Below are 20,121 nucleotides of genomic sequence, written 5' to 3' on the forward strand. Positions count from 1 at the left end.
CACCTTTAAATTTAAATCCATTCTCCAGAATGCTTTAAAAAGACAAGCACCTTGTCCAAACTGGTGGATGGGGCAGTGGGGGCTTCAAGAGCCACATGGGGCTCCCGAGCCACAGTTTGGCCACACCTGTTATATGTTCTATTTCAAGTTGTATGTTACATTTTTACAAAATAAAAAATATATCTTTTTAAAGAGAGAGAGAGAAAGTCAACAGGCGATCCCTCCCTCTGTGGCATCCATGCCCAGCCCTGACTGGGCCAGGCCACCTCATCTCAGCAGATCTCCAAAGCAAAGCACGGCCAGCCCTGGCTAGTATTTGGGTGGGAGACCTCCAAGGAAGACCAGGGTGGTGCTGTGGAGGCAAGCAAGGGCAGACCTCCTCTGAGAGTCCAGCATGGCCCCTGGGCATTTCCTAGCAGAGGTGTTCTGCTGCCACCCCCTGGTCACTTGGCTGCCTTGCACGACTCCCTGGCAAGGGCTTGGTCTGTCCTTGTCCTGACTGATGCTGGGAAGGGACTCAGAGGGCTCTGAACTGAAGCTCTCTGGGGCAGCTGTGGGGTGATGGAGGCATCAGCTGACATCATGGCTCAGTCCACCAGCTGAGGCTGTCAGAGGAGGGAGGAATTCTGGGAGCTGTGCCTCCCCCACGATCTAATCTGGCCTTTTCTAAGACTGGCTTGGAATTCAGCAGCTATCTGTCTCTGGACAATTGCAAGAGGAGGAAGTTGATTTGCAAAGGAAATAACCCATTCAACTCTGGCCACAATGGGAAATGAAAACGATTGTTCCATACTTTTATTTTTGCTGCCTGACTGAATGTTGCCCGAATAAAAAAGCTTGTGTGTGTGTGTGGGAGGAAGAGAGAGAGCTCAAGCAGGGGTCATTTTGTAGAACAAGATGTGCTGCAGCTCATTTGCATATGCCCCACACTCCTGACACCACCAGAAGTGTTACTGAGATATTCTGCAATGAATTTTGAAATGGCCCAGACTAGTCAGAGCTTGGAAAATAAGCAGGAGCCTGGGGAACTCCAGGTTCAACCCTCCTCTCCAATAGTCATCTGTGCCCATCTCACAGGGTTGTTGTGAAGAGAACACACTCTGGGTTCAACCCACACACACTCCCCCCCCCCAAAGCTCATTCCCACCAGGCCCTCTGCTTCAACCAGGCCCACTTCACAGGCTGTTGTGAGGGGAAACTAGGGGCTGGGGAATCACACACTCCCTGCACCCCTTGCAAAAAGGCCGGGGCATCAAGTCTGGCAAAGGCCTGTGTGATGATTCCCACACTGTGAGCAAGACTGCTTGTGCCTGCAAATGAATGCAACTATGAGATGAGAATGCCTCCCAGCCCCTCCCCAAATTCTCTTGGGGAAATGGTCTCCTCAAAATGGTGCTTCACACACCCCCAAAGCCAGAACGCCCCATCTAGTACCTTGGCCGGCAGTACCTGCTAATCTGAATATGCCCAGGCCCGGTGGGGGGGGGGCACATGGTCACCATGATTCCCCCACTGTTGAGATCCTGCCTGAGCTGCATGAGAAGGAGAGAAGGTCAGTGGGAGAGAAGTGCAGAAAGCCGGGAGGGGGGGGAGATGGAGCTTCCAGCGCATGGCCTGCCCATCTCTCCTGGGATTGGTTTTCTGCCATGGTTTTCAGCCAGCTCACTCTACTCCCCCCCACCCCCAAGCTCAGTCACCAACCATCCCCGAGCCACGCCCAACTGAGAACACCACCCATGTGCTCTGGCACACGTGATCCCCACTGAGGTGGCAGCTACTGAGAACTTCAAGCTCTCAAGTGAACACTTGAGGGGCATACTGAAGTGGGGAAGCAGCTAGATTTGGACAGATACTGATGCCAGCGCTGAGCATAAGGAGCCTTGCGGTGAGGCTGGAGGCCCAGGTCACTTTGGTTGCCGGATCAGCTTTTTATCATCTCTGGCAACTGGTTCCCTGTCCCACCCACTGGGACTTTGCTACAGTGATCCATGCAATGGTCACTTCCAGGCTGGATTTCTGTAACTTGCTCTATGTGGGGCTGCCTTTGAACGTGATCCGGAAATGGCAGCTAGCGCAGATTGGGGCAGTATGCCTGCTCTCAGTGAAACCTCCACAGGCACTCCAACTGCACTGGCTGCCAATCAAATACTGGATCCGGTTCAAGGTTATGGTCTTGACTTTTAAAACTTTATGTGGCCTGGGAACTGCCTCTCCCCATATGAGCCCTGGACGCTCTTCTGACCAGCCCCTCCTGAGGGTCCCCAGCCCAAGGAATGTCCGCCTAGCCTCAACCAGGGCCTGGGCTTTTTCGGCCCTTGCCCCAGCCGGGTGGAACGTGCTCCCACCCAAGATCAGGGTTCTGCAGGACTAGCTACAGTTCTGCAGGGCCTGTAAAATGGAGCTTTCCCACCAGGCTTTTAGCTGAGGCAGCAGACATTCCGTTCTGTGGCCTCCCCTGTTCATGGCCCCTTTCCCTGGTGCCCTGCTGGAGAGGGGCAAATAGCTGCTATCTTGGAGGGGGGAAGAGTTAGCTGTATTCCCTTTTCCTTTCTCAGTCAGGGGTGCATGTGTGGACGTGTGGTGAAGGAGAGACACATGAGAAAAGCTGCTTTGCTATGCGTGTGAAAAAAACAGTGCTATGCTATCCCTTCCCCATACAAGGTTGTGCCATTGCCACTGCAGAAGGGGAAGGGATAAGAAAGTGGTGACAGCAGTGTTGGAAGAGAGGCACTCCCAAGGGTCCTTTTGTCCTCTCCTCCTGTTGGGTGTGAGGAAGCTGAGGAGCCCCAAAGAAGGGGGCTGAGAGGGCCAGAGGAGGCGGCAGCTGTGGCTCCAGGCCTGAGGAAATGAGAGCCACAGAGATTTCAGCCCTAGAGGGGCTGCCTGCTCCAAGGGGAGAGAAATGACAGGGTGGCCAAAGGAAGTCAGCAGTGGCAGGACAGACAGGAAACCAGGGAAACAATGGTGGGTGGAGAAGGAAGAAGAAGATGATGATATTGGATTTATATCCCGCCCTCCACTCTGAAGAGTCTCAGAGCGGCTCACAATCTCCTTTCCCTTCCTCCCCCACAACAGACACCCTGTGAGGTAGATGAAAATACTGAATTTATATCCCACCCTCCACTCCGAAGAGTCTCAGAGGGGCTCACAATCTCCTTTCCCTTCCTCCCCCACAACAGACACCCTGTGAGGTAGATGAAGATATTGGATTTATATCCCGCCCTCCACTCCGAAGAGTCTCAGAGCGGCTCACAATCTCCTTTACCTTCCTCCCCCACAACAGACACCCTGTGAGGTAGATGAAGATATTGGATTTATATCCCGCCCTCCACTCCGAAGAGTCTCAGAGCGGCTCACAATCTCCTTTACCTTCCTCCCCCACAACAGACACCCTGTGAGGTAGATGAAGATATTGGATTTATATCCCGCCCTCCACTCCGAAGAGTCTCAGAGCGGCTCACAATCTCCTCTACCTTCCTCCCCCACAACAGACACCCTGTGAGGTGGGTGGGGCTGAGAGGGCTCTCCCAGCAGCTGCCCTTTCAAGGACAACCTCTGCCAGAGCTCTGGCTGACCCAAGGCCATGCTAGCAGGTGCAAGTGGAGGAGGGGGGTGGAAATCAAACCCGGTTCTCCCAGGTAAGAGTCCGCACACTTAACCACTACACCAAACTGGCTCTCCAGTTTGGAACAGGGAACAGGCCCAGAGCTGGAAGGTCGGCTGTGGGGCTGGTCTGGCTAGTTCTGTGATCTGGTGATGATCCTGTGGGGGCCACAATGAGGGCTGTCTGGGCAACACAGTTAAGAGGGTTTCCCTCCTATTTTATCCTTGCGTGAAGGTTCTCCTGTGGTATGTCTGGCTGAGATGTTTTGGCCCTCAGATGCATAGTGAGCCCTGGCCTTAGGCTGCTTCCAGAAGTAGTACAAGACTCAAATCCAGACTTCGGATGACTTTGTAGCCCCAGTGATAACAAAGGGCTCATAAAGGTAGTATTTGACTTGTTCAGTGTTTCCTTGAATATACAAGTGAGCATTCAGGGCACCATCAGAGTAAAGTCAGGAACGTTCGAAGAGCCCTCTTGGGTCAGGCCACAGGCCCACCAGTCCCAGCATGCTGTTGCCATAGCAGCCCCCGCAGCAGGATGATGGAAAGAGGCCGACTGCCTCTGGGCCTGGCAGCAGCAGCAGGGCTAGCAGCGGCCGTATGAATCTGCCCAGTCCAATCCAGGCTGGCGGCCATCAGCACATCCTGCGGCAGGAAGTGCCACCATTTAAGCACACGCTGTGGGAAGAAGTGCTTCCTTTCGTCTGCTCTGAAGGTTTAGGGATGTGGTGTGTCCCTGGGTGGACTGTAAACATTTTTATAAAGTCACATGATGTATGTGCAAGTGCACATAAAGTGAAAATATTGGGTGCATCTTCCACTCCTCAAAAACACTGCCTAACAGAGAATCCACCAAGTCTCTCTCTCGGCTTGGCTTCGCGAACGAAGATTTAAGAAGGGTGATGTGGATATGCCCTTCAGGCCTGCGCAGAGGAATTTTTTAGGTGAAGCGCAGTGTGCGCGGTACTGGCTCCACCCTTTCACCTGGGGGTCATCTGCCATCGCCCAGTAAGCCGGGACGCCGGCAGCGAGTCCTCCAGGTGGTAGGTGTTACATTAACGAGCTCTATCTGCCCGGGTTTGATGTTAGAGTTTTCCTTCTCTTAGGCTGGCGAGGTTGGTGGGCCCAGCCTGCCCATCCGGTTATACCGCCGGACAATTCGGTCGCACCATGACGTAGCAAACTCTGTGAAAAACAGGGGGGACCAGCGAGAAGGTGTTGCTACGGATGCAGTAATGCAGGAGAGGCCATTGCAGTGACCATCTGCCAGGCATAGCCAGACAGTGACCACGCGGCGTTCACTACACCGGGAGAGGAGAGGCTATGTATTGCGCATACACTTTCCCTGGGGGGGTAGGATACCCAGAGGGAGCCCGCCCCCATCCACCAAGTACAAGCAGAAGAAATAGGTCAGCCCAGGAAGCTGCACGGATATACAAATGAGCTGCTCAGCTGCACGGGGTTTGATGCAAGGCCTTCTTCCCAGACAGCCCTTCCCAGGAGGGCTGTCACTCAGAATACAGCCCTGCAGGATCCTGCTGCCTCCCAAACTTAGAAAGGGAGCCCTGAGTCCAGTGCAGCCTCTGTAGCGCTGTCTCGATGACACAACCTTGTGCTTGCCGTGAATGATGGGCAGCTTTCTTATTGTCCCTCCCTCTTCGGTTTAGAGCAGGGTTCCCCAGTGTGGCCCCCGGGAGCCTGCCAAGCTTTTAGGAAATGGGTGTGGGGGGTGTCACTCAACTTAAAGGGGGTCCCATGGGAGCAAGAGCAGGAGGTCTCTCTCGCAAGCAGCCAGTGTTGGGGTTCCAGGCCCCTTTCTTTTGCTCCCTCCTTTCCACTGGTTTCCCTTCATTCCCCTGAGCCTGCTTCGGCGGGGAGGGCAGGATATAAATAAAATATATCATTATTATTATTTTATACTCCTTCTGCAGTTCTTTTGGGATTATGTTTGCTTCTACCTCCTGCTGCAGCCATTTGGGGTTTTTGTCTTTTTGGCAGCCATTTCGGAGTAGCAGTCACCACCCCCTCTCAAAATGTCAAAGGTCCACCCAGCATCCAGCAGGTTGAGGCCCTCTGCTTAGAGAAACAGGGGTGTCTGAGGTGGGCAAGGGAGTCCCTGGTGCCCAGTCCGCATGCTGACTCGTACAAGTATTTGGGATGTCTCCATACAGGCAGGGTTTTTAAATCTGCGCCTAGAAGCAGAAGGGAAATTTTCTGGGTTTAGAAGCAGCAAGGCTGGAGACCCCAGTGCAGGGCCAGAAAACACGGCTTCCTCCTGTTGGAATAGACAGAAACTACCCAGTAGATGAAGAGGCGAAGCTTCCTTACTGTGTGGTCCAGGTTCCAGAAAGCTGGTTAGAATTATCAGACAGGCCTGTGTTCCCTGATCTTGAAGGTTGGCCGCTTTCTCCTGGTCTGATCAGCAAACGTATGCAGGCGCTCCCTGGCAATTCTCACACACTCAGATGCCTAATTTGGAATGGTTTCCCTTTCCCTGCTTTCAGATGTGCTTCTGCCCGCTGCTCTGCCCTAGTGGGTTTCCCTCTCTTGAATGCTGGCTGCCTATTCAGCCCCATATCTCACCTGGACAAGCGGGTGTGTGGTGGGAGGGGGTCTGGCCTGCTCCCCTGCTTTCTGCTGCTCCTCATCAGAGCCTGGGCTGGGATAACTCAAAGTCCTGGGTGCAGAGAGGCAGGCTGCTCCAATTTGTCTGACTTGATTCTAGTTTTAAACCACTTTTAAACTTTGTCCGTTACAAAGTACCTTTCAGTCCTTTGTGAGGTAGCTGTATTGTTTCCTGGTTTTTGACCCCTGTCAATCTCTTTCTCTCTTGAAAATTTTCCCTTTGAGGTGTGTCATTGGTGGAATCCCCCCCCCCCCCGCAGCCTGCTTTTCTGGTGGCTTCCAGTTTGTGGTGTGAGGTTGAGGGGGGGGCACCTTCTCAGCAGTCTGCAGGTAGCAGGGCGTTCCCTTCAAGGTATGCCTTCCCAGGGAGGCAGATGAGTTAAGAACATAAGAGAAGCCACGTTGGATCAGGCCAATGGCCCATCCAGTCCAACACTCTGTGTCACACAGTGGCCAAAAAAGAAAGGTTCACAAGTGGGGCTAGAAGCCCTTCCACTTTGCCCCTCCCCACCCCCAGCACCAAGAATGCAGAGCATCACTGCCCCAGACAGTTCCAGTAATATGCTGTGGCTAATAGCCACTGATGGACCTCTGCTCCATATTTTTATCCAAACCCCTCTTGAAGCTGGCTATGCTTGTAGCCGCCACCACCTCCTGTGGCAGTGAATTCCACATGTTAATCACCCTTTGGGTGAAGAAGGGCTTCCTTTTATCCGTTTTAGGGTGCAATTGCAGGGCAGGGGTCCCCAGCCGTTTGGATCCTGAGAGCACCTTTGGGATTCTGAGAGGGCAGTGGGCACAATCACAAAATGGCTGCTGCCAGAGCTGGGGCCAATCACACAATGTCAGCGATTGAAGTTATCTGCATCTCTAACATCTAGTCTGAGGAACTGTGTGTGGGCACATGAAGGCTCACATCTGGAATAAGACTTCTTTAGTATTAAAGGCGCCACAGGACTCTTAACTTTGCTCTACTGCTTCAGACCAGCATAACTGCCCACCTGGATGTATCTCTAACAGTAACTCTTCAACAGTTCAGGTAGATGTTGTGTTTACCAGGATGCCTTTTAATCTTCACAATAACCAAATCTAGAATCTACAGCTGAATAAATAACCAAATATAGCGACCGTGAAAAGCACAATAAGCAAGAAAATGTACAATAAGGTATTATTCAAAACCATGTGTCTGTTTATCATAAGAAATTGTGCAACATGTATGCAAACAAATAAATTATTCCCAGTGGGGAACAATTCCTCTGCTGGTCAAACAATATCTGTCACATCCAAACAAGCACAAAATGGAACCCAAAACCAATTAATATCACAGTCCTCAGGACAATCAATAGTACACAGATCTCAGATGCCATCCAGACTTGCTCATGCAGTCGTGTCGAAGGTTGCACACAGCATAGAAGATAGTTCATGAGTTCAAAAAAGTATGTAGATGGTTGATGACTATTCATGAAATCAAATAATGCAACTTCCAGATCTGCCTAATGTTTGATAAGTATTTCAAATATGAATCATGATCAATGTTGAACGAGGCCCCCGCCTGTTGTAGATATGACAAAAGTTCTGTGTTTCTATAGCTGGCTGTTCCCCGCTGGATAATATTGCAGTGAGTGGCTTCTGGCCATGGAGGTGCCAGGAAGAAAGTGTGTGTCACACCCACCCTGCAGGCCCACCTTTGGCTACTGATCAGTAACTGTGCTCAGTTCAAGGTACTGGTCTTTACCTGCAAAGCTCTTTGTGGCTTTGGTCCCACTTACATATGATGCCACCTCTTCTGCTGTGCTCCACCATGGCAGCCTCAGTCATTTGAACCTTTTGAAGGCTCCTCTGCATGGATGGGGAAGAGTGACCATCACCTGTGCATCATGCCTTCTCCTTGCCCCCCCCCCCCCCCATTGCAGCAGTTTGCCTGAGGAGGTCAGGAAGGCTCCTGCACTGCTGCTGCTCTGCAGGATGTGCAAAAGGAGAAGCTTCAGGGGTCTCTCTTGAAAGGGCATCGATCCATCGTGGGACAGGCTGGTCCAGAAGGGCACTTTCATAGGGGAATGAGGAGTGCACTGGCTGCACCTTTGGAATCCCTTCTTCTGTGGTGCTTTTGCGATGTTGGCCTGGTCAGTTTACAGTCCATGTTGTCATTTTATTCTGCATGCCTCCTACGGCTAGTGCATTGTTTATATGAATTCAGTTTCATGTTCCTAGTTCAGTTGCATTGTTTATTTGCATTTGTGGTTGAGTGTCTTGCTTGTGTGTGCACGCGCCAAGTGCCGTCAAGTCGCTTCCAACTCACAATGACCCTGTGAATGGATGACCTCTGAAGCCTCCTGCCATGAATGGCGTTGCTCAGGTCTTGCCGACTGAGGAGGGCCTTTGTGGCTTCCATGGCTGAGTCTGCCCAGCTCCTGTTGGGGCTTCCTCTTTTCCTGCCGCCTTCAACTCTTCCTTGCATGACTGTCTTTTTCAGCGACTCCTGTCTTCTCAACACAAGTCCAAGTTATGACAGCCTCAGTTAAGTCATTTTCGTTTCTAGGGAGAGTTTAGGCTTGATTTGATGTAGAACCCTTTTAATTGCCTTTTTTGCAGCCCAGAGTATCTTTAAAACTCTCCTCCGACACCACATTTCAAATCAACCGACTGTCGGCTTTCTTCACTGTCCAACTTCCCCATCTATATATAGTAATGGTACCAGTTGTCTTGATCTTGGTCGCCAGCGTCACAGCCTTCCCCTTAAGGATCTTTCTTGGCTCCCCCGTGGCTGCCCTTTCCCCTGTCAGCCACCTTCCGCTTTCTTGCTTGTGCTTTCCTTTTGGTCAGTGACTGAGCCGAGGAATAGAAAGTCTTGAACGACTGCAGTTTCTTCATCACCAACCTGAATGTTGTGTAATTTCCCCAGCAGGTGTTACTTTCGTCCTCTTGATGTCCAGCTATACCCCTCTTTGACATTTTCTGCTTTCGCCTTTCAAGGCTTCACTGTTTTCTGCTATTAATGGGGCAACATTTATGTATCTCAGATTGTCATTGCTTCTTCTTCTAAACGGAGTCCAGCTTTCCTTATGGTGTGTTCTGCATACAGATTTGCTAGCTGGGTCTTGTCAAATAAACCTCACTTGGGTGAGGAAGCTGCTTCCTTCAGTGCTGGTGGAAGTTGTTGAAGGCCCATGAATCACTGCAGACTTTGCAGACACTCCGGTCTAGTGACATCAAGTGGCCTCCCTTTTGGACAGAGTGATTCATTAGCAAGCTGGAATGTGCCTGTGCTTTTGAGCTCCAGTTAGCTCACATTATGCTAGCTGCAGAACCCTGAGCAACTTGGCCGGCGAGCAGAACAGTTCCTTCAATGGAGGGGGGGGAGGTGCAGGGGGTGTGCACAGTTTGCTTCCCCTTTTCTGTCCTGGCTGCTGCTCTGGAAGGCAGGAGCTGCCCCTTCAGGAGGATTGGATGGGGCTGCTGCTGAATTGAGCTCACCTCCCTCTTGCCCACAATGGCACCCTGCAGACTTGTCCTGTGGAGGCAGCCTCTTCATCTTGGCTGGCCGGGCAAAGGCTGCCTCTGGGGGGAGGAAGGGGGGATTGTCATCCTCATTCAGATGATCAAGATGACATGAGAAGGGAGCTGACCCAGACTTGCCTCTACCCAGGAGTGCCTTGTAGGCCCTCAGAAAGCCCCCCTCTCCCTCCTGGCTTCTAGGAATCTGAGTCAGTGAGGAAGGCATAGGTTGGCCGCTGGACGCAAGCCCAGAATGAAATGCCAAATTTTGAAGCATGAAAAAATAAGCTTATGAGGTTATCTTTAATAAAAGATTCCAGTGCAGATTGAGAGTTCTCATTATTGCATAGGAAAGCATGAATATTGTCCCAGCACTACCGTTTATTCCAGTACATACTGAAAACAATTCAGCTTTTCCACCACCTCACTTCCTCCCACTGTGTCTTCCGGTGTTCATACTGCTCTGGCTGGCGTAATAAAATATCAGCCAGAACTTCCCATTGGCCTTGGCATTCTTCCAGTTGGCAGCAGCTGACTGTTAGTGCTGGGCTGAATTTGCCAACCTGCCCAATTCAACCGGGAATGTACAAAATTCCTTTTTGAGAAATTTCTATGGCCTTTCAGTCAACTGTGCATTTCCTCCGAAATTCCAAGGGTGCCTGCAGAACTCAATTCTTCAAGATAGTATTGAAAGGGGCTGGATTATCGCCCTTTCCTCCCTACCAAATGGAAGACTCTGCAGGGGGAGGGACCCAAATTGACACCCACCCCCCAAGCAGCCAGAGAGGCCAAACATCCCTTGCTGTAAAGCACCCACGGCGCTGGGGCAAACATTCTTCTGCCCGTCTCTGAGGTGCTCCTGGACGCAGATCTACACAGTCTTGTGGTGATGAGAACGAACTGGAATCACTCTGGACACACAATGAAAACAAAGAAAAAACATTTTGCTTGTTGCTCAGTATACTTTTGAGGGGGGGAATATAGTATAGAATACCTAGATTTGAGTCAGGTCGCACCTTAGAAACCAACAAGGGGGCGGGGAGGGTTATAAGCTTTCAAGAGTGAAATTGCCCTTCATCGAATGCCAGACAGAACCGAGATTCCTTCTGTCCCCGTCTGAAAAGGTGAGGGAGAGGCCTTGCAAAGGAAGGAGTCAGAAGGCGGCCAGCTTGGTTAGAGGAGAGGTGAGAGGGGCTCAAGGGCAGCAAATTAGTACCTGTAGTGAGATAAGAATCTCGAGTCCCTGTTCTGAATTTGTGAATGAACTCAAGTTCAGCAATCTTACATTCATAGAATCATAGAGTTGGAAGGGACCTCTAGGTTCTTCTAGTCCAACCCCCTGCACAATGCAGGAAACTCACAAACACCTCCCCACTAAATTCACAGGATCTTCATTGCTGTCAGATGGCCATCTAGCCTCTGCTTAAAAACCTCCAAGGAAGGAGAGCCCACCACCTCCTGAGGAAGCCTGTTCCACTGAGGAATTGCTCAAATAGTCAGGAAGTTCTTCCTAATGTTAAGCCAGAAACTCTTTTGATTTATTTTCAACCCATTGGTTCTGGTCCTACCTTCCAGGGCCGCAGAAAACAATTCCACACCATCCTCTATATGACAGCCCTTCAAGTACTTGAAGATGGTGATCATATCACCTCTCAGCAATCTCCTCTCCAGGCTAAACATCCCAAGCTCCTTCAACCTTTCTTCATAGGACTTGGTCTCCAGACCCCTCACCATCTTCGTCACCTTCTTCTGGACCCGTTCTAGCTTGTCTATATCTTTCTTAAAATGTGGTGCCCAAAACTGAACCCAATACTCCAGATGAGGTCTTACCAGAACAGAATAAAGCAATACCATCACATCACATGATCTGGATACTATATTTATGTTGATACAGTCCAAAATTGCATTTGCCTTTTTAGCCACTGCATCACACTGTTGACTCATGTTCAGCGGTATGATCCACTAAAACCCCTAGATCCTTTTTGCACATACTACTGCTAAGACAAGTCTCCCCCATCCTATAACCATGCACTGGATTTTTCCTACCTAAATTCCTACCTATCGGCAGCGTTCGATATGGTCGACCATCGGCTCCTGGCGTGCCGCCTTGCCGACGCAGGGATTCAGGGGTTGGCCTTGCAATGGCTTTCCTCTTTCCTTGACGGTCGGGGACAAAGGGTGGCGATTGGGGAGGAACTGTCCCGGAGACACACGCTTGAGTGTGGGGTGCCTCAAGGGGCAGTGCTTTCCCCGATGTTATTTAACATCTATATGCGCCCCCTTGCCCAGATGGCCCGAGGGTATGGGCTGGGTTGCCATCAATATGCTGATGACACCCAGCTCTATCTGCTTATGGACGGCCGGCCCGCCTGCGCCCCAGAAAATCTGGACCGGGCGTTACAGGCAGTGGCTAGGTGGCTTAGGCTGAGTGGGCTGAAGCTGAACCCGGCGAAGACAGAGGTCCTTTGCTTAGGTCGCTGCGGCCCGGGAAGGGAACTCCCCCTGCCAGTTTTTGACGGCGCTCCATTAATAGCGTTGGGCAGGGTTAAGAGCCTGGGGGTGCTGTTGGAGCCTTCATTGACGATGGAGGCTCAGATAGCAGCCACTGCCAAGTCCGCTTTTTTTCATCTTAGGCGGGCGAGGCAGTTGGCCCCCTTCCTGGAACGTGACGACCTGGCAACAGTGATTCATGCTACGGTCACCTCGAGGCTGGACTACTGTAATGCCCTCTACATGGGGCTACCCCTGTGCCGAACCCGGAAACTGCAGTTGGTGCAGAACGCTGCTGCCCGGCTGTTATTACGGCTCCCAAGATGGGAGCACATTCGACCGGGGCTCCAGGGTCTGCACTGGCTGCCAGTAATATTCCGAGTCCGGTACAAGGTGTTGGTTATGACCTTTAAAGCCCTATATGGCCTAGGACCTGCCTACCTTAGGGACCGTCTCTTCCCACATGTTCCCCAGAGAGTACTACGTTCAGGTTCACAAAACCTGTTGGTAGTCCCCGGGCCAAAGGAGGCCCGCCTAAAATCCACCAGGGATCGGGCCTACTCAATAACGGCACCTTATTGGTGGAACCAGCTGCCGGAGGGGGTGCGGGCCCTGCGGGATCTAGGGCAATTCCGCAGGGCCTGTAAGACAGTCCTCTTCTGGCAGGCCTATGATATTAACTGACAATGTAAAATATCCTGGATGAAAAATGTATCTATAGGCCGCCGGTTTTTATTCTATTTTGTTTTTACTAAATTATGGTTTAATGGTATTTTAATTGTTTAAACTGAAATTGTTTTAATTATTGTGTTGTAAGCCGCCCTGAGACACCTAGGTGAGAAGGGCAGGGTATAAATCTTAATATAAATAAATAAATAAATAGAACTTTACATTTATTCCCATTAAAATTCATTTTATTGGTTTTAGCCCAGTTTTCCAGACTGTCAAGGTCACCCTGTATCCTATTTCTGTCTTCTTCTGTGTTTGCAACCCCTCCCAATTTGGTATCATCTGCAAATTTAATAAGCATTCCCTGTATTCCTTCATCCAAATCATTGATAAAGATGTTGAACAAAACAAGTCCCAGGACAGATCCTTGAGGCACTCCACTTGTCACTCCTCTCCAAGAGGATGAGGAACCATTCGCAAGCACTCTTTGGGTGCGATCTGTCAACCAGTTACAGATCCACCTAATGGTAACAGGATCCAAACCACATTTCACCAGCTTGTCAACAAGGATAGTATGTGGAACCTTATCAAAAGCCTTACTGAAATCAAGTTAAACGATGTCTACAGCACTCCCCTGATCCAGCAAGGTAGTCACTTTCTCAAAAAAAGAGATCAGGTTAGTCTGACATGACTTGTTCTTGAGAAAACCACGCTGGCTCTTAGTTATCGCATCCATTCTTTCTAAATGTTCCAGTACCGACTGTTTGATGATTTGTTCTAAAACTTTTCCAGGTATAAACGTCAAGCTTACTGGTCGGCAGTTACATGGATCCTCTTTTTTCCCCTTCTTGAAGTTGGGGACAACATTCACCCGCCTCCAATCTTCCGGCACCTCTCCTGTTCTCCAAGAATTCTCAAAAATAATAGCCAGAGGCTCAGCAATTACATCTGCAAGCTCTTTTAGAACCCTTGGATGCAATTCATCCGACCCTGAGGACTTTGTTTCATTTAAAGAAACTAGGTGTTTTTGTACATTGTCATCTCCCCTTGAAGCTTCTGTGTTTGAGGGTTTCCAGTCTAGAATTGACTGAATAGAATATTCAGTGAGGTGCAGATTTCCCCTTTACTCTCTGTTAAACCTCTCCCTGTAAGAGCAAACGATGCTAGTCCCCTCCCTGCCCGCTCCCAGGTCAGGAGCAGAAGTCAGCGCTTCAAAGCAAACCCTCTTTGGCATCCTTTATATTTGCTTCTTTTGGGGGGAACTGCAGCAGCCCTTGGGCTTGCTCTGTAGTGTGACTTGTCTCTGGTGATTTAGCTTGTGCTTCAGGATTATTTTTACCCCTGGAGGCCAATTTGCTGATCCTTGAAGGAGGCTGGCAGCTTGCAGGGAGACCTGCAACAGACCTTCATGGAAGTCCTTAGATGGACATTCCTGGGCTTCACTTATCAAAGGGGAAGAATCACAGTTGCTGAGAGGTGCTGGCTTCTGTTTTGGAATAGCTCATCTTGGGTGAAGAGGGTAACTGCGGTGGGTTTGAGGTTCCAACCAGCTGAGCCTCAGCCTTCTGAACAGTTACCAAGAAAACAAGTTACAAGACTGTAGAAAAGAGCAAGAAGTGAGCCGTGACTCACAAAAGCTCCTCCCCTGCCGCAAATTGTGTTAGTCTAAGATGCTACCGGACTCTTGCTCTTGTCTGCTGCTAAAGACAGACTTACAGGGCCCCCCATCTTCGGTTATGAAACTGTTCCTCCTCCCCCATCCTCATCACCTTCATCAAACGGATGCTTTGTTCTCGTACCAGAATGTTTTAATTGCAGCGTTGGCTGCCCTGGTGCTGACAGACATCTGATTTGTTCATAAATATTGTGGAAGTGCCATGAATGGGAAATGTCCGTCATGGCAGAGAGGCTTCTGATGATCTGTTGAAGTGAGAAATGGGACATGAGTCTGTCTGGCCCTGTCTGTCCTTGCTAGCTAAAGTAACCTCGAGGCTCTGTGTGTGTCAAGGGCCCTGAAGTCCCAGCTGACTCATGGTGACCCCTCATGAGGCTTCCAGGGTGTGAGATCTTCAGAGGTGGTTCTGCCAGTGCCTGCCTCTGCAACAACGCAGGACATCATTGGTAACCAGGGCTGGCCTGCTTAGCTTTCGGGGTCTGATGAGCCTGGGCTCGCCTGGGTCCTCCAGGGCTTGGCTGTTGTGATGCCTTCTGCATGGATCTGCCCCGGGATTCAACTAGGGTGCTTCAGTCGGTGCAGAATGCTGCTCAGCTCAGTTACTGTGGGGATCTAACAAAGTCTGAGTCCAGTGGCGCCTTTAAGACCACCAGAGTTTACTCCTGGGAATAAGCGCTCATGTACACGTTGTGGATCTTTCACACAAAAGCTTCTCCCCAGAATAAAGCTTTGTTGGTCTTAAAGGTGCCCCTGCACTCAGATTTTGTTCTGTTGCACGAGAGCCACACAGGCGCCCCCTGAATCTGTCTCTTTGGGGATCTAGGCAGAGTATGCCCATGCTGCACATTTACACCCACGGGCTGCCCATCATTTACCAGGTTCAATTCAAAGAACTGACCATCCTGTGCATAGTCGCTCGTGGCCTTGGTCTGTCCCCTCTGCAGGACTGCCCCCCCACCCCCACCCCGTGCTCTGCCATGAAGCTCTGCTCATTTGAGCAGCATCTTCTGCAGGTGCCACCCTGCAAACAGGCAAGGTCAGCCACGGCACATCCTTTGCTGTTGCCCCCACCTCGTGGAGCGGCCTGCCAGTCATCCCACAAACTATGCAAAGTGGAATCGTGCAGGGCATTTCTGTCAAAGTAGCAGAGCAGCAGTGTAACAGAATGATTCAGGAAGGCCTTTTTATGAAGAGAACAGAACTGTGCCACCGTGTATCTCTTTGCTGCATCTGTTATCCTGCTTTTACTACGTTGTAGCTGCTTTCACAATTCCATTTTCTGCATCACTTGATATATATCAAGCCTGATACTTTTTCTCCCTTGTTTTCTAATTTTTTGTAATACTAGTCCTATTCTATTGCTTATTAGATTTCTCATGCTATTTGATTACAATATTTTATACCATGTTAAAACCGCCTTGAGTCTTAGTGAGAGGGGGGGGGGTATAAATGAAGCAAAGAAATAAATAAGCTAAGCAGGGCTGGCCTCGGAAGTCTAGGGGAGCTGTGCGGAAGGGCACAGGCAAGGGCAAACCTCCTACGTTTGTGTCTCTCCCTTGTTCTGGAAGATCTCCAGCCGCCAGCTGGAGGTTGGCAACCCTGATGCGTGCCTGTTCCTGTAAATTGGAGGGGTTAGATCCAGGGTCACATTCCCCACCCAGCAGCAGTGAAGGGATCCTACAGAGTGCTTTTCACCCCAAACTCTCATTTAATCTCAGTTTTTCCTGAGCAGGCTTTTCCTTCTCTCGCGCTGGATGCACCACTCTGGCTGTGCTGCCTGGCGACCCTTCCCCGGGTGATGGACACTAATGCGCTGGTTTCTGACTTCCTTGACAGGTTGTGAAAACCATTGGCCTGAGAGAAGTTTGGTTCTTTGGACTTCAGTACCAGGACACAAAGGGCTTTTCAACATGGCTTAAGCTAAACAAAAAGGTATTGGTGCTTGCTCTTCATACTGTCTCGTTTTCCGTCACCTTCCCAAACTGGAGGGCGCCTGTCTTTCTTAAGCAGTCCCTCAACTCAACACCCATGTGAGCTCCCCCCCCCCGTAGATCTCTGCATTCCCCCCTCCCCCAAGCCTAGCGAAGGGCAACAGCATCCCAGAAGTGGTGGCAGAGACGTTGGTGGGGAAAGTGGGTGTTCCAGAGAAACAGGCAGTCCCCAGTGTCTGATGCCTCTCTTGCCTGAATGAGGCCTCTCAGACGAAAGAGCCTTGGGCTGGCTCTCTTCCCACCCTCCCCATCTCCCCCACATTGCTCTTGAAGTGTGTTTCCGCAGTACATTCCCTGGGGCTCTGTCACAGATGCATGGGGGTGGTGAGGGGAACCTGCTATGCAGACGGATCTCTACTCCCCACCCCCACATACACCCACCTCTGTTCCTCCTATCCATCTTAACCCTTGGAGCAGACCAAGCACTGCAGACTTTGGAGTTTTAACTTGAGGGAGCCTGGGTTATCTCCTCCACCCCCGAATACACCCTTGCCACCCCCGGGCACACCTCCTGTCAGAAGGGGATGCAGGCGCAAAGGGGCTGAGCCCTTGGCCTGGAGGGCTGCTGCTGAGTGGGACTTTAAGCCATGCACTTAGCGGAACGTGCAGTCTACGAGGGCTGTGGCCCTAGACTGAGGGAAGGCCAGCAGGAAAGGAGCAAAGAATTCTTTAGCACCAGGAAGGCTGAGCTGGTCCTTGATGTGCTCGCAGACTTCCTGATCCAGCCATTCCCTCAAATCAGCAAGCTTGAGCTCCTCATGGGAGGGCGCCCATCCCCACTCACGGCAGCCCCCCCCCCCAACTCTAGGAGAGGAGAGTTTTATCAGAGTCAGTCCCCCGTGCCTGCACTTTCCCCCCTGAACAGGAAAAGGCTAATCCTGGGAGACTGAGGGCCAGAAGAGAAGAAGGAACTCCTCCTTCCCAGAGAGGGAGAATGTGGTCAAAAGCACACAGACTTTGTCTAGGGAGTTCGGGCTGTTTTGTCTCTAAGGACGTCATTCTAGGAAAAAGAGGCCACAGAGGGCCAGGAACGTTGGTTACGGGACAGGACAGTCATGAATGTACCTATGGCACTTATGTCCACAATTCATTACAGCTGCAGTGTGTCTCTGCAGGTGACAGCACAGGATGTCCGGAAAGAGAGTCCCCTGCTCTTCAAATTCCGGGCCAAGTTCTACCCAGAGGACGTGGCGGAGGAGCTGATTCAAGACATCACGCAGCGCCTCTTCTTCCTCCAAGTGAAGGAAGCCATCCTGAATGATGACATCTACTGCCCCCCAGAGACTGCCGTCCTGCTGGCTTCCTATGCTGTCCAGTCCAAATACGGGGACTTCAATAAAGATGCACATAACCCCGGCTACCTGTCTGGTGACAAACTGTTACCTCAGAGGTACGTCACATTTGCAGCTCTTGGGGTGGCTGTGCTTGGCGGGGGACGAGGCATGTGGCCCTTCGCAGGCCGTGGCTTCTGCTGCTTGAATCCTTCTTGTGAATGAAAAACAGCCAGGCTTCCTTCCAAGACCTCTTCTTCTTAATGTGCCACAATTGGCCTATTTGGAAACAGTTCTCCCATCTTTTCCTCCTGTTCTTTGTTTCCTAGAGTTTTGGAACAACACAAACTCAGTAAAGATCAATGGGAAGAGAGGATCCAGGTGTGGCATGAAGAACATCGGGGGATGCTCAGGTAAGCCTGAAGCATCTCTGGCCATGTGTGCGTGTGCCTTCTGCGACTGAGTGCTGCTGGGATTTAGTAACTGAGCGTTTCTTTGGCTCTGCCTTTGAGTGTTCCCAGGTCTTCCCAAGGCCTTGTGGTCCTTGTAACTGTCCTGGGTCCTGCCCATGTTACATGGGGGGAGGATTTAGCTTAGGGGGAGTGGCTTTGCTTCAGGCCATTTGTTGAGTCCTGTAGAGACTGAAGCATAACCTGGAGCTGGAGACTTCCTGGCTTTGGCCACAAGAAGAATTCCCTGGAATTTTGTGGCTTTCAAGTCGGGCTCTGGATCAGTCTCCAGACTCTGTTTGAGAAACAAATAAGTTTCTTTCAGGAGGGCAGCCATGTTGGTCTTCAGAAGAAGATTTGAATCCAGTAATACTTTTAGAAACCAGTGAGATTTGGGGGGTGTTGGAGAGCCAAAGCTCCCTTCATCAGATAGGAAGGTTCTTCTTGGCACTGAGAGTATTGTGCATCCTGTAGATAGAAAACTTGTTTGCAGAAGTAAGATGGGGTAGTCTGTAAATCAGGACAAGAGCATTTGTGCCCAACTATTCTCTTCCGCACGGATGCCGGTCGTTCCCCCTTGCGCAGGTTCTGCCTCCGAATCTCAGCTACATAGACAGTCAGCTCCTGTGCTCAGTGGAATCACGCGAGCTCAGCAGTCCGGTCATTTTCCTCGTGTGGAACTAGCTGCAGCTCTGCCTTACAGGTGCTGAATAACTTTTAGCCATCATTCTTGCTATCTTTTTATAACTCTTTTGAGTGTTCAGCATGCTGTGTGTCCTCTGCAATCCCCACGACATCCCTGTAGTAGTATTATCTCCACATTGTATTCTGCTTTCATTTGTGAATCCTGCAGAACCGTGAAATGTAAATGAGGGGTGGTTTTTTTTGGTGTGTGTGTGTGTGCATTTTAGGGAAGATGCTATCTTGGAATACCTGAAAATTGCACAAGATCTGGAGATGTATGGCGTGAATTACTTCAGTATTAAGAACAAGAAGGGCTCCGAACTCTGGCTGGGGGTAGATGCCCTCGGACTCAACATTTACGAGCAGAATGACAGGTGAGCAGAGCAGCCTTCGCCTTCTTGTATCGGCTGCATCAGACTGTGTCTTTCTAGTCCAGCATCCTGTCCCCAACAATGCCCAGTCCCTGCCGCCATTCACAGGTCTGCTGCTTTTATAGGCTCGCTTTGCCATTGTGTCTAAGTAAAACCAGAACGGCAGACTGCTGCAGAACACGGAGATTCCTTGTGTAAAAAGGCAAAGTCTTACTGGGTTAAAGTACATGCAATGTTACAAGGGGTCTTGAAAACGGTGTTACCATTTAAAACTGAGCTTTTTAAATTAAGCATACGACAGCAAGAAGTAGACAAAGAAAATATGCATTTAGTGGTGCGTGTGGCAAGAGCTGCAAGAATCCTATATGCTAAAAGTTGGAAACAAAATGAGAGTACCAAATATGGAAGAGTTATTAGAGAAAATTCTATTAGAGAATTTATTTTTATTAGAGAAAATTCTAAATATAGCTGAATATTTTAATGGCCCTTTTGAATGGAAAATTGAGAAAAACAGCAGTAGATAAATGGGATAGACTGTATAGTTGGTTACAAGAAACAGGAAGTAGAAAACTTTTATGCAAATGAGGCAAAATGGATATAAATTAAAGGTAAAATATGATTTGTAAAACTTTAACGTCTGTATCAACTACCTTCAGACTCTGTTTTATGTACATACGTTGAACATGAAATGTATTTTTTCTGCATATACATTAAATTAATAAGCTAGAAATATGACGGGGGGAGGGGAAGAACATGGAGATTCCATTTGGCTCTTGGGGGTGGGAGGTGATGCTGCTC

General features: G+C 50.1%; 1 protein-coding gene across 1 annotated transcript in view; it reads left to right on the plus strand.

Annotated features, from left to right (window-relative positions):
* MSN (moesin) overlaps positions 1-20,121 on the plus strand; it is a 105,618-nt gene that overhangs the window by 65,529 nt on the left and 19,968 nt on the right. The window contains exons 3-6 of the mRNA XM_060249715.1: positions 16,394-16,489; positions 17,664-17,938; positions 18,149-18,232; positions 19,180-19,326. Coding sequence (XP_060105698.1) covers positions 16,394-16,489; positions 17,664-17,938; positions 18,149-18,232; positions 19,180-19,326 — 602 coding nt within the window. The remainder of the gene's footprint in view (positions 1-16,393; positions 16,490-17,663; positions 17,939-18,148; positions 18,233-19,179; positions 19,327-20,121) is intronic.

This window comes from Heteronotia binoei, chromosome 11 (assembly GCF_032191835.1).
Source record: "Heteronotia binoei isolate CCM8104 ecotype False Entrance Well chromosome 11, APGP_CSIRO_Hbin_v1, whole genome shotgun sequence".
Classification (NCBI taxonomy): Eukaryota; Metazoa; Chordata; class Lepidosauria; order Squamata; family Gekkonidae; genus Heteronotia; species Heteronotia binoei.